General features: G+C 39.2%; 1 protein-coding gene across 2 annotated transcripts in view; it reads left to right on the plus strand.

Annotated features, from left to right (window-relative positions):
• The window catches only part of GPAM (glycerol-3-phosphate acyltransferase, mitochondrial), a 31,874-nt gene extending 23,361 nt beyond the window's left edge, over positions 1-8,513 (plus strand). The window contains exons 17-21 of one of the 2 annotated variants that reach the window (XM_050339927.1): positions 202-279; positions 2,799-2,939; positions 3,626-3,815; positions 3,925-3,983; positions 5,152-8,513. In XM_050339927.1, the coding sequence (XP_050195884.1) occupies positions 202-279; positions 2,799-2,939; positions 3,626-3,815; positions 3,925-3,983; positions 5,152-5,268 (585 nt within the window). In that variant the 3' untranslated portion in view covers positions 5,269-8,513. The remainder of the gene's footprint in view (positions 1-201; positions 280-2,798; positions 2,940-3,625; positions 3,816-3,924; positions 3,984-5,151) is intronic. The other variant, XM_050339936.1, reaches the window with a different exon arrangement.
• Positions 8,514-14,664: the final 6,151 nt, after the last annotated feature.

A 14,664-nucleotide genomic window follows, 5' to 3' on the forward strand; every position in this document is an offset into this window, starting at 1 on the left:
CATTTCACTATAATTTTTCTAATGTCTGCCAGGATAAACATAAGAGAGGTGCACTGGGATTATGCTGATAAAAGTTTAACAGCCTGCATAAAAGGAAAAATACTGCTGTATCTAAAACATGCATACTGAGCAGGAAATGGTGTTGCTATGGTGGGTATAATGGATGTGATTTTTACATTGCATTTCTTTTATGTTGTGCAGCCCTGCCAGGTGATCTATCAAGTTTGCCATGAGTCTGTGGAAAGGCTGATACAATATGGCATTCTTCTGGTGGCCGAGGTAAAGTGATAGAGATACTATACGAGTAGTAAACTATACCATAGGTAGTTTATGCTTCTTAGTGGTGAGACTTGTTCTAAATATATGTTGTTACTGAAAGCTTGTAACAACAAGTCCAGGACTGAGACTGCTTCATTCCTCTGTCTGTAAGTGCCAGACATTTGGATGTAATCATCCTGTGATGCTCGATGACTCCATGAGTAGTTTCATTGTACCAATAAGCCTACTAAGGAAGACACATGTTTTGGTACTGTCCTGTAAAATTGGGATTTAAGTTATTATTGGAGCCCTTTCAATTGCAGCCATAACTGCATGGATGTTTGCTTTCTACTCTACAGGAATCAGGAGTCAATATCTTTTGTCATTCTTTGATTCCTTTACAGTAATTCCAAGATTTATGCAAAATCTCCTCAGCTGGCCTAGGTTGCAGTTTCAGGGCTGTAGGAGAGTCACTGTATGGTGCCATCTGTCAGAGGTGTGCAGCATAAAGAAAACCTGAGGAGCAGGGGCAGCTGATTCAATGTATCTTTGTTTCCCAAACTTTTTTTGTGCACTGTAAACGAACCTTGGCACCCTCCAGGAGAAAGCAAGAAAATGTAAAGATCATGAGGAAAAGGAGTTACATGTTTGGCTGCTTTCTTCTTGCAGCCCTCCAGTCTCAAAGGAGGTTAGAGCTGCTTCTGATGTATTTGTTAATGGCCGTGGCTTCACTGTAATCATAGCACATGACTTTTGATATGTGCTTCCATTTTTAATGTTTGTTACCATAGGTACTATTTACTTGATATACCTGAATATTAAACATTCTCCTTCTTTGGAGTTACTGCTGGTTCCTTTTTATCTGAACTACTCATCTGTTGTCATGCATTAGATTGCAACCATCATTAGGTAAAAAAATGAATGCTAATCAGAATTTAGGAAGAAACCTGTGTGTTCCATGCCTGGGGACAGATGAGGAAAGTAGGTAGATATGCACCTCTCTGTCTACTTAAGAATGAAATTGGTCCTGAGGGTTCTTTTGTTATTTTTGGTTGTTGTGTTTGGTACTTCACTGTTTATAGCTGTGAGATAGTTAGCTATTAGGCAGTATAGAAATGTCTGTCTGTAATGTCTGATGTAAACCACCAGTGCAACATCTGAATGCTGAAAAATGAGATATAGTCCATCATTAAATTTTTTAAACTTGGGAGACCTCTGTACCTGCTTTTAAAATGTTAAAAATTTGCATAATCAGTGTGAACACAGTAAGCAATGGTTGTTTCACAGCCTCAGAGAGGTTGGCAGTGCTTTTGGGGTTTTTACAGCCTGTTCTTAAAGAAGGGTGGATAGCTTCTGTCCCTTGTAATGATTTCAGTTTACTGCTGACATTAACACATCAGTCAATTTCCTGATAAATTGAGCCTGACTGACCCATGGTTTTTTAAAAAATTCTTTTCCTGTGACTCTAGTGTCTACTTCAAAAACTAGAGATTATTCCTAACACATAGTGATCTCTTTGGCATTTTTTTAAAAGTCGTTTTATGACATTTGCTTCATTCAAAATAAATTATTTTATCAGAGTGCAAGACTGGAAGGATATCATTCTTCATTTGCTGCGGAGGCCTTTTACTTTCTCATGAATATTATCACAGTAATCTCATGAAAAACATATCTGTTATCTGTTTAATTTTAATCTTATTTCCATTTCTACATGAAATAAAGATACAGGGGTATTTCCTTTTTGACTCAGCAATGCTGAACTTTGAAAAATCTTTCTATTCTGCTGCTTTGAGCAAAACAAATAATGGTGAATGACTGACACTAAGGTCTCTCTGAGTGTGTGTTTAATATCTCTAAAACTCATTTCTGAAGATGAATTGTTAAAACAGAATGTTGCATCAAACATTCCTTGGTCAGGTGGAGTATATCTGTGGAACCTCATTTACTGTGGACCTGAACTTGTGACACACCTGCATCAACATAATCAAGGTTTAAATAATTTGTGGCCTTCTTGATTTAAACTGGCTCATTCTGTTGCAGCCCATGCCTCACGTGGGGACAAATGCAAGAGCAGCATCATTAGAGGCAATAAGTTACTGCTTTCAAACAGCAACTTGTAGCATTCTGCAGTGAGTTTTTAGCTATTGTAATACAATAACGCAGAGTTTACTACTCTGAGGCAACTGTAGTACAGATTTTAGCACCACAGCCAGAGAGCTTCTCAATTGTCTGTCTTAACACACCTGGAAACATTTGCTTGGCAGCTGCTACTGCGTGGCCTCTGGTAGGAAGATTCAGCAACACTCGCAAAGATTTTAACTTTAAAGCGACAGGGAAACTAAAGAAAACTATTTTTTTCCACTAAATATGCCTTCTCCCTTCTCAATGCTGTCTATAATTGAGTCTCACCTGCTTCCATAAAATATTGGTTAATAAACACACTGGTTTAGTTAGATGAGGTTATAAAATAAACGTATTGCTTGCCTGGATTTGGACCTTTAACCTATTTACCTATTTACGCCTTGTCTTTCAAATTTAAGCAGGATGATCAGGAGGATGTTAGCCCCAGTCTTACAGAACACCAGTGGAATAAAAAACTCCCTGAGCCATTATCTTGGAGAAGTGACGAGGAAGATGAAGACAGCGATTTTGGAGAAGAGCAGAGAGATTGCTACCTGAAGGTAATATTTCTCTAAGGCTGATAATACTGAACTCTGCTGTGAGAGATACAAACTACTGTATCAGGATTGGTAATGATAATTTTAATTTTTGGTCTTCTGGTTTTGGTTTGGTTTGTTTGTTTGATTGTTTTTATTATTATTTTGTTGTTGATTTGCAGTGTTAGTCTGTAGTATTTTTGTGCAGTCAGCACGAAAACAGCTGAAGAAACATCAAATAATCTTTTAGGGGATGGAAGAGCAATTATTAGAGTCATGAAAACTGATAAATACTCAAGTATCTTAGTTTTAGTCTGTACTGGCTGCATGCACTCTAAAAGGGGCACATTGAGGCTGGTATTTGTATTCAGACTATATTTCACTTCATAGATTACTCATGTTGATTTTAGATGTATTACCAGTTTTCTCACTGAGCTGACACAAACACTCTTTAGGATATCTTGTTAACAATTGAAAACACCTATCCATCTCTGTGAATGCAAGGCAACCCTTCTGTTGGCTGCAGAACTGTATGATGTCTTTATTTTATCTTAGAAAAATAGTAATACCCTGGAGGAGAAAAAGTAGCATTGATCTGTGATGTGATATTTTGGCTGCCATTTTGCCATGTTCTGTCTTGCAGAACATTTCTTGCAGAATCATTTGTTGTTTCTACTGGTCTTTGTTACTGAACCTTTTCCTTTTCTTAGGTGAGCCAATCTCAAGAGCACCAGCAGTACATCACTTTCCTGCAGAGATTATTGGGACCTTTACTGGAGGCATATAGCTCTGCTGTCATCTTTGTGCACAATTTTAGTGGTCCTGTTTTAGAATCTGAATATATTCAAAAGCTGCACAAGCACTTAATAAGCAGGACGGAGAAGAACGTTGCTGTATATGGTATGTTAAACTGGGTTTAGAACTGGATTTGATTAATTTTGTTCTTCCTACCACAAGATGGCCCAAATTGAATGGCAGTTTGTTTATCCCTGGGTTTTCTTTCTTGCAGCTGAGAGTGCTACCTACAGTCATGTGAAAAATGCAGTGAAAGTGTTCAAGGAAATTGGGGTAAGTGTTTGGTGCTTAAATCTCGTGACTTTTAAGTTTCATTTTAATAATGAGCACAATTTTTACATTTCAAGGCGTCTCTTCAGTGAGAGTTTAAAATCTGTGAATGTGTCTGTGGAAATGCATCGTGGGTTTTGAGCATTTTGGTTTACTTCGGGCTCAGGGCTGTAAAAGAAAGAGCACAAGTTGCAGAACAGGGCATTTCTTGCCCCTGGGAAGACCTGTCTCGATGGCTGGGTCACCAGACATTCTTATTCACAAAATGAAGTCCCTCTGCTCTACTCCATGTCCCTATTGAACAATACTGAAAGGCTGAGAGCATGTTCTGTGCTTAGTAACAGCTAAATTTAATTTTGAAGACTATTTAATCTTTAAAAAAAGCATTAGTTACTGAATTTTGGCTTAGCAGTGATTGATCTACAGCACAACCATCCTTGTAGACCTCCAGTGTCCACCATGAGGATACAGTTGTTCTTTAAACATTAGATTTTGCATATTACCAGTAGCATTTTGAATTTTAAATCACCTCTCTAGATTTTGTTAGTGAAGCATTTTTCCTTCATCAGAATGAAATGGCTTCCTGAATTCCAGATGGGATTTAATATTATAATTTTGAAAGTATCATCATTGAGGCAAAATTTTGCTAGATATGGGATTTGAAACCTTTGTGTTTTAAGTTCTGATGTGTTAAATAATCTAACAATAGGTGGCCTGTAGTAAAGGTATCTTCCTATAAATGTAAGAGCTGTCAAGAAAGTGTGTATCGAGTCCATCATTTTCCAACAGCAAGATAAACTAAAAGAAACTAGGTAGCATCTGCTGAGCATCCATGTAGAGCACAGCATCTGAATTCTGGTTTTCAAAGTGCTCACACTTTCAATTCAGATGCCTTTTAACTGGGTTTTTTAACTCTCACTGTGAAGAGTTGTCTGTTTATCGTACACTGTACTTACTTCTCAGTTTCTCTTCTTCCATACCGCTTGAACATTGGGTGGATACTAATAATACCAAAAGGCATTGGTACCTAAACCTCCAAGAAAGGAGGAAAAAAAAAAAAAAGTCTTATAAATGAGGGAAAACTTAGTATAGGCTGTAAAACTTTAATCGCAAAAGAAAGGAGATTCCTTTAATGTGATGATACTCACATATCATTCATGCTGTGGTTTAGGTTTTCAAACAGACCCAGCAAAGCAAAGACACCATTTTGGAACTAAGCACGACGTTCCTACCTCAGCGCAACAGGCAGAAGCTACTGGAATTTGTCATGAGCTTCATGGTATTATAGACCACGTACAGCACCTTGTCCAGGGACACGAAGACAGGTTTTGAGACTGTGGCAAAGCCTGGGGACATTTGCTAATCCTTCAAAGTGTAAGGTGCCACTGTCTGGGTAAGGCCTTCTCTGACTTGAACCACTGGAAGACAAGTGCCTTCTTGCATTTGCATTTATGGGTTTCTTACAGTCCCAGTCCTGTTGTAATACAGCGATACTCAGATGACACTTTGGATACAAGTAATTAAACGAATTGCAAAAAAAAAAATAAGATAAATTATTAGAATTAGATGTAAAATGAAGAGTGAAGTTTTATCAGTGTTACATTTTAAATACACTTTTAAAGATTGTAACAGGTGCACAAGTACACACATTAGTGATCTGTAGCTAACCCTGAGATCTTGAGTTTAGTGGCAACACAGGTAATGGCATAAACAAGTAACTTTTATTCAAATTCCGTTTTATTGTTTTAAATAAATGGTTTAAAATTTTTGCCTAGGCAGGCTATATATTTCATGGATAAAGCCATAGTTTTTCATAAATGTTAACATAAATGCCAAAATTCTAATGAGAGTTACAATTACAGACATCTGAGAATAACCATCATGTAGCAGAAGATTGTGAGAAACGTCAGCAAGCACACCTTGCACTATTAGAGCTGTGTAGTGCAGTGGTAAATTGCACTAATCACTGCTGTCAGGAAGAATGTGAGAGTAAGTGTTCTTGTTTTTATTGTGGCATCTGTCACTCAGCCAGATGAAAGTCAGGAGACAGTTGCCTGAATGTGAATATCTTATCTTAGATTATTATTTAATTGAAAAAATCTGTTAAGTTTGGGGAGTGTTTTGTTTGTTTGTTTGTTTGTTTTAATAGAATGTCAGAATTTTTTTTTAAGTGGAGTAAAGACTTGATTTGGTGAAATAATTTTTAATTTTGGCTCTGAAGATTTCAGCAATAACTTCAGCAATTCTTTGGAAACAAATGTTCATATTGTACTCTGTTGCTGAACAGATCAAAATTGGCATGAAGTAGTACCGCTAGAAACACAGAAATATAAACAGTGTATTTTTGACTGTGATCTAACTGACAAAAAAAATATAATTCATAAACAAAACTGAATGATGAATAAATTCTGTCCTATGAAACAGGACTCTGGTCTTGCAATTTGATCCTTTTACATGGAGGACTTGCACTGTAGATTTCATCTTCTCTTCATGTGAGTGAAGATCAGATTGCAACTTGTAGTCCTGTATTTTAGTACAGCTCTTCCAGCTGAAGCAGTACCTTGGTGGTATGTGAAGCTGGTTTGCTTGTGAAATGTGTTTTCCCTCCTTTAGATTGCCTTCTAGATGAGGTGATACTTCTAGATGAGGGAAATCAAATATTTCAGTTGCTGCATTGCTTTGCTTGATTCTCATGTCCTGGCCTTGTGAGCAGAAAATTCCCCAAACTTCATCATGTAATCTCTGTTGCTTAACATAAATATGGAAAAGCATACTTGAATCCCAGCACTTGCACTGTTATGCCAGCACAAAACTGATGCACAGAAATTAGACTTTGTGGCCGAGGACCTTGCATTTGTACTGCACATTTGTCAACAAGAATATTTCTGTAAATTTTTTTATTAAATGCTATTAATATTTGAAACCTGCAGTTTATAGTTTGTTAGCATTATACTGTTAGCACTGTGAGATGCACGTGTTTTGTCACTAAACCAGGTGCTCTACAACACTTAAAGAATTTCTGAACCAAAGCTACATTAATATGGATAAACACTGACCCTAGAGTCACTTGTGTTGTTATGTCCTTCTGCTGTCTCAGCAGGACAGTGGCTACATCGCACAGAATTTTTGTGAAGTCTTCTAACTGTTTAGGAAGCAGTTTCATCTCATGTTCTCTGATGTGCACTGTTCCTTCACCTGATGAATTCTCCATACAACGTTTGTTGCTGATGGCTTCCATTTAATGTCTAAAAAAGACTAGGTGCTTCTGAATAACAAGCTCTCATAGTTTACTGCATTTCAGTATATCTGGAGTGTACTAACAGCAAAGATTGTACATAAAGGTTTTTTAAAAATGAAGCAATATGAAGCAAACAAAACTTGGGGCATTTTATTACTATGTTTTGCCAATGGAGGTATTAGTTACCATAAAACCCAGGAGTACTGTGGTCACTGGAGTGTTCTGGCTAGGTGTTGCAACTAAGATACTTTATGGCTTATATTAAAAAAAAATTAAAAAAATAAATCTGGTTAATATAAATCAGTGGGTAGGGCAATAATGCATGTGAATACACATTAATGAATACTTATATGTGCAGAGGGAGGGGGCATCTCTAAAATTGGTTTATTTTGTATGAAAAAAACCTGCATGTGAGAGAGATGGGTACTACGAATCATATGCCACTGGAAGCCTTTGCATTCTGCTACAAGTGTGTATGTATACATGTATATATGCAAGTGTGTATGTTATGACACACAACATCTATGCTTTTCCCTGAAATTAAAGCACAGAATATAAAATTATCAGCCTGTAACAGTCAAGAACTAAACCCAACACTTGCACTGTATTTACACCTCCAGTGTCTTATGATTTTATTAACTTCTCATATTTCCTTTGCTGATAGAAATCCAGGTTGAGTTGATTTTGGTAAAGTTAACCAGTAAAGAAGGACTGGCCCTGAATTACCACAAATGTATTTTAAAACTCTTATGAAGACTTACATGAATCTCGTTGTTCATATGAGCATAATACTCAGGTGTGCAAGTCTTTTTGGGCCAGGATCTTTCATGATATGAGAAAATAAATTTTCATACATATCCTGTAGATCTCACGTTTTTAGAGTGATGGAAATGCAGAATTCCACTTGCCGTGCAGCCACAGCAATCCAGGGCCCCACTGATCATAGTCTTGTTAGTGAATTTACTTTCTACTGACACTGAGGTCGGAGGCACAGCTGCCTTCGCTTTGACAGCATAGGGCTTTACTCACCCATCTCTGACTAGGAAGTGTATGCACACACTTGCATCCAACTGCCTGCTCCACAGAGAAGCATCCGAGTCACCAGTGTAGAAGAAGGTTGAGCTGGGAGGTGATACAAGATACTGTTGCTTTTGTGTTTCTGTGCTGCTGAGCCAGGAACTTCGGACTTGAGAATGTTACCACATTTTACGTGTTATGTGTAATGCCGTGTCTGTTTTAGAAGCACAGAGGTGTACTGGAGTCATTTTAATAAATTAAACTGTTTGCTAATATGACATTTGACAAGCTCTTGTAGTATTCTTTTGTTTTTGGTTTTGGTTTTTTTTTTCCTGTCTGTTTTATTGGGTTTTTTAAAATATCTTACTAAGATAATTCATTCACTAACTTTGTCTCACTGCAGAGAGTTTCTGAAATTAAACCACGAAAAGCTGTCATTGTAGGTGCATCTCTTACCAGTGTATGTGCTAAAGCAGGGCCATTTAAAAAACAAATTGAGGTGACATCGTGACTCCTGAGCCACTGTCTCTTTTGTTGTGAAATGGAGGTGCCATTTTGCTTCTCTGTTTCCCCATCCCTGCAAGGGTCACGTACATGGAGCTCTTCTGGAGTTCCTCTCGCCTCATGGGGGGAGTGTGTGTGTCATGCAGGAGCCTGGGATGGCTCTGATGCTGCAGACTGTGCCTTTTTGGGGTGATTTCAAGCTGACCTGGAGTTCAATAAGCACCTGTCAGCAATTGTGACAGCATCTGGAAATGTGAATTAATTAGAGTGGGGTTTTAATATAATAAAACCTGCATAGATGATCATTACCTAAATTGAGAAGGAGGGATGCTGCTTCAGTCTTCAGGAAAAAAAAAAAGTTATAATCAGCTGATTCTTTAAGAGGCCTCTAGCAATGTTCACATGCAAGCGAGGCTTGCCTAATTGACAACTCAAGGCTGAAGCAGGAAACTTAAAATTCAATTATTGCCAATAGCTTGAATAAAACCCAATTCTTGTTGGTGTTGACCTTACATTTTATTCTTCCTGTAAATGTCTTCCTATTTCTCAGTCTTTTGAAATCCCAAATGTCAGATAAAGCACTTATCTCTAGTTTTTGCTTAATTCAGTTTTTCTATAATAAAAGCTTGTCAGGCTTATTTAGAAGGATCATTGCTTTGAGCTCCCTGCTTTGTTCTCTTATGTTACACCATGTTTTTAGCAGCCCTGTATTTTCAAGGTAAGATCCACACTGATCTGAATTGCTGCTTGAAACATTTTCTTTTCAGTCTTCATTTATAGATGTTCTTTGTGCTTTGCAGTCACTGCACAAGAATTACTGTCCTTATTTATTATTCTTTGAGTTGGCCAACCTCTTAATGTTATTTTTCAAAAAGTATCATAGTTGATGCTGTCCTTAGACTAAGGGGCTTTCCATGTCTTTCTGAAGAAACGTGTATGAAATGTTCATTGCTATGTGTTACTCCAGAGTTCAGACCTGAGAGACCATAAATCCCAAAGAGACTTTCAGATTTCATCTGTCACAAAGCACGGACAGTTAATGAAACAAAGGCTATTTAGTTAATTATTGTATAACTATTAGTTACTAAGGTTAGTCTGTAAAAATGTTTGCTTAGTGTCTCAGCTGGGCAAAAAGCAGATGGAGTACCAGCAGGGAGCAGGAAAGGACTAGGGAAGAAGCCAGGTCACGTCACTGTGGCTCTGCTTGGTCTTGAGTGTTGTGGGAGCATTTTCACATTGGTGCCTCCTGCCTCTGCCAGCAGTAAAATAGCTGGTGACTGGAAAAGGGGTGAGGAATCCTGCCCCTGGCATTTTACCTTCCACACTGTTTCAGATTGCAATAATAAATTAGAAATTAACCCTGTAATCTGTTCAAAGTTTACAGTTTAACTCTGGCACTGCTTCGGAAATACAGAAAGCCAAGTGATATTTCCTGAGTTTTGGGCTTACTACTGCCTTCACTGTTGTGTTATCTCTGGAGTTCTGGCTCCAGTGATTGTATCTACCCAAAGAAAACAACATTTATAAATGCCACAGAATTGACAGGCCACTACTTTAGCATAATGGATTTTCTTTGGAAGACTTTCCATGATCCTCCCCAAAAATGCTTAAGCAGCCTCTTTCAGAGAGCTCTGTACTGTGTATGTACTGGCTGCTGTGTAATTGGTACCCAAGATGGCTTGTTAACCATTGGCTGGAGCATCTCTATGAAACCAATGTCACACCTTTGATTTGTTGTCCTCCTTCAGATGAGGCTGAGGAAGAGCTGATGGATTGGTTTAATTCCTCAGTTAAGCATTTTGCATATCTGTGAAAAGTTTCACAGGCTCACCTTATGGCCATGTTAATGTATGTGTTTTTAAATGTAGCTGAAGCCTAATTTTGGCCACAGCGCTCAGCTCTTTTGAATCAGACTTCCTCTTGTCTCTGCAGGATGGAGAGAACCAATTAAACTACTACCTGTCGGAAAGCTGTAAAAGCTTTTTTTCTATGTTGATATTTCCCCTTCATTAGACTTAATTACCATAATTCAGCACCTTTGCCTTCAATTCGCTCCCTTTGTCTCACTGTCTGGCTGGCCATTTATAGCTTCCAGTTTCCCCAGTTTCTTCTTCCAGTGTGCTACAAGTTCAGACACTCGTCATCCCCATGATTGTTCCTGTTCCCAGGTCTTTGTCATTATCTTTCTTAACAGCAATTATTTGGTTGGGTGACTCAGCTTTCTCATTCAAACAGAGCCCCCAGAATATAAGAATAAGCTACTTGAAAATCGAGACACGGTAATTAAAATTAATTAGTATTTTTTATCCTTTTTTTTTTTTTTCTATCAGAAAATCTGTAAAAACTGTTAAAAAGCAGGTATGTTTCTCCCTTCCTTATTTTGGCAAGGTGTTTGGGAAAGAATTAAATCTGTAGAAAAACTTTGCATTGAAGTAGTGGCTTTGTTCAGTTTTGGGGCTGAAAATGTTGAACAAACTTTTTATCAAAAGTTTTCTATAAAATCTTTCCAAAAAACATTTGCATCTGAAATGTTTGTGACATTTCATTCTCCTGTCATTGAAATGTAATTAACCTTCTCTTCCTTTTGGAGACCAGCTTGATTAGTCCAGTAATATTTGTTTTCCTGAATAAGTGTTATTTGTTATTTTTGAAAATGATCAACTTGACTTAATGAGATGAACTTTAATGCTGCAGAATTATATGTTATATGTGAAGAAATTACGTTTTGACAAAACCCTACCACAAAGCACATTATTTGAAAATTAGGTTTTAACCTCCCTAAAAGAAATCATTGCATGTAATAAAATGAATGTTCCCTTCTCTAGGAGATGAAGTTTAGACATGTTTACATTTTTGTATTACTTAAATATAGTGCGATTTAATTCTGGTGCTTGGTTTTAAAACCCCTCCATTTTCCCTCAAAACTGCAGATTCTGCCCCCAAAATGTTTCTTTTTGTCCAAGAGTCTAGTAAAACTGGTTTAAGTATTAGGGGGATTCTATCCATTTATCAGCTGTAATCATTAACCCCAGCTGTAGTTTAAGGACGTCTGAAGCAAAGAAGCATAGAAATATTAGAAGCTGGTATTACTGGATATACTCCAGAGAGTTGGGAGAGCAAACCAGGGCAGGAGGTTGTGTGTGTCTTTTTGTCTTTTAATTGGTTTATATGAAGTTATCCCTTTGTCGATGCAGAAGGCAATAAAAATGAAAAATGTTGGAATCAGTGACACATGTAGTTAATTTTCTGAACTAAGTAAATTAAGTACAAATTGGTTATTAATAATTCAAAGCAAAATGCTAGATAAGAAATTGGAGCAGCTTGTCTGTCATTTTCAACCATTAAAGGATTAGTCTGAACAAGGCAGTCCAAGGCTCCCTTATCTCTTTTTAAAGCCTCACTTCTTCATTTATTAAAGAATCAGATCTAAATGATGCAGCAGGCTTGAGACTATTGCTAGTGCAATAGCCTGGTGTGTCGTGCCCTGCTGCAGACTCGGCATAAGCTGGAAGGTGGGTTCAGTGCAGGAAATTCTGGATATGTGGCACCTCCTGCAGGTAATCCCCAGGGAAGGTCTGACCCGGCTGTTGTAAATCAGGAGAAGGGGTGAGGAGCTGAGAGGGCAGGGAGGGTCCAGAGGGCTGTGTGTTGGAGGAGAATTGGAGGGATGTCAGTCTGATAAGTGCAGATGTGGAACTCAGCACCTGGCTCTTAAATATTCTCCAAATGTGGCCCTGGGAAGACTACTTAATGCTCTTAATGCTCAATGTTTATTAGAAAGCCCTTTGGTGCCCAGGAGGTAATGGTGTGGTGCTCCCAGGCGCTCGGGACAGGGATGGAGGATGGGCTGCTGCCTCTGTGGTTGCATCAGTATTAATTTGCACAGAGCTGTGCCCCTGCTGTGCTGCCAATCCCGAAGTGCATCCTGTGCTGGGCACCTCTGCCCCATTCCTGCCCCTGGAGTGGGACAAGCAGGACCTGCTCAGCCGTGGCACAGCAGGGGTGGAGCATGTGGCAAGAACCGAGGGCTGCAGCCTGGGCAGGTCCTGGATGTCCAACATCATCACAGCAGGTAGGAATAAATGAGGGGAGGGGAGGCACAGTGAGACTCCTGATCCAACTAGCTCAGGGTGATTCTCTTCAATACAAAACATTCAGTTCTCCCTGTTAGTGGCGTGTGACTACTGCAATGTCCTCTGTCTGCTCTGGTACAGTGGTTTCTTTCTCCCAACTCATTCTCATACAATGGGTCAACCTTGAGTCTGACTGCTTGCTACTGTGTAAACAACATAAGGGTTTCTGTCTAAATTGCCTAATTTTGTTTAAATTGCCTCTTCCCCCTCTGTTTGCCTGCTTTTGCATTCAGACTGTATTTGTAAGAATTGCATCTCAGATCTATCTACAATAAAATGAAATAAAATCAGACTTTCCAAAGGAGATGTGTAGTTGCCACTTAGGTCCATGGGTAGAAAAAAAATTCCCAATGGCTGGAAAAAGGGATTAAGGACTTTGGTCCCAGCATTTTAAACTTTTTTCTTTGGAGGCATTTTGTCATTTGCTCATAGCCAAACACAAACGAGCCCAGCTCCATCTCTGGTGTGTCCAGCAGATGGTGGTGGAGTTTCATCTACAGCTGCCAGTTCTCCTGAGAGCCCAAATAGCACCATTCCCAAACCTCACTCCCCCTGACTGTCCCTTAGAAACAAATCATCATTTCCTTGGCAGCCAGATGCAATATTAGCCAGACATGGAAAGCACTTCATTTGGAGTTGATTTTATCTGTTGCTGTGATTGATTTTTATAGCTGCAGGAGTCAGGCTGTGTCAGGCACCTGACACAGACACCACCACCTTGGAAGACCACTTTTAGTGCCTGTGGTCATTGTGTGGTGTTTACACGGCTTCAGGAGAAAATATGCATTAGGAGAGAAGCATTTAGCATTTTAGAAGCTTTAGTCTTCCTCCTGCACTCTCTGGTGCAAACGGGCATTTTAAAGAAACACAGACATCATTCCAAGTCCAGACCTAATCATGTCTCAAGTTTGGAAGTGTCCCAGATGTAAGACCAGAGTGCTGGGTGGAAGACCTGTGTCATACACACACTCCATGCAAACCAGTGCCCCTCTACAGCTGTAGAAAGCAGAGAACTGAATCTTCTTCAAAGTAGGTGGAAAAGAGAGGGGTTGGCAGGGCTGCCAGCTCAGCTCATCCCCCTTTAAATGTAAACCTTCCTCTGATGCTGCAGGGCAACTCCAAGGCTTTAGCTGAAAGTGGGTACAAGGTGTTCTCACAGTATCACTACATCTCCTAAATATTCTGCAAAGCATTACAAGCGTTAATTTAATTTTAAAATATTCTGCAGGCTTTTCCTTGTGAAGATAACCTTCTCAATCTCAAGCATCCCAGAAAGAAGAGTCATTAAAACACCAGTGGACATCCTAATTCATCAGCACACAGTGCAGTTCACTGCTGCACAGCTCATTGGTGTGGGGCTGAACAGGAAGATGGCCAGGGCCCTGCTGGGCATCTCTGTCCCAGTGCCTGGATGGCTTTGTGGAGCCCAGGAATTGTTCATGTGCATTTCTTGACAATAGTGTTGACCTTTGACAAATCCTGCTCTTTCCCCTTCTGTCCCCCTGCTCAGTTCCTCCCCAGTGCCCACATCTCCTGTTCCTAGGCAGCTGGTTTGAGGCTTTGCTGGGAGCACAGCTGAATGAAATTCTGCACCTTCCCTCTCTCCATCCCCTTTTCTTATGAATTATTTTTCAGGCACATAGATGTCCCAGCCCTGCTCCCTGCCACTGGCCACTGTCAGCACAGTGTGGGAAGCCAAGCTGGACACAGGAACAACTGACACAGAGAGGTTGAAAGAAGGGCAGAAATACCTTACACCAGCATTTTTATGACCTCTTACCGTAAGACTTTA

The sequence above is a fragment of the Myiozetetes cayanensis genome, unplaced genomic scaffold (assembly GCF_022539395.1).
Source record: "Myiozetetes cayanensis isolate MyiCay16 unplaced genomic scaffold, myiCay2020 scf10, whole genome shotgun sequence".
In the NCBI taxonomy this organism is placed as follows: Eukaryota; Metazoa; Chordata; class Aves; order Passeriformes; family Tyrannidae; genus Myiozetetes; species Myiozetetes cayanensis.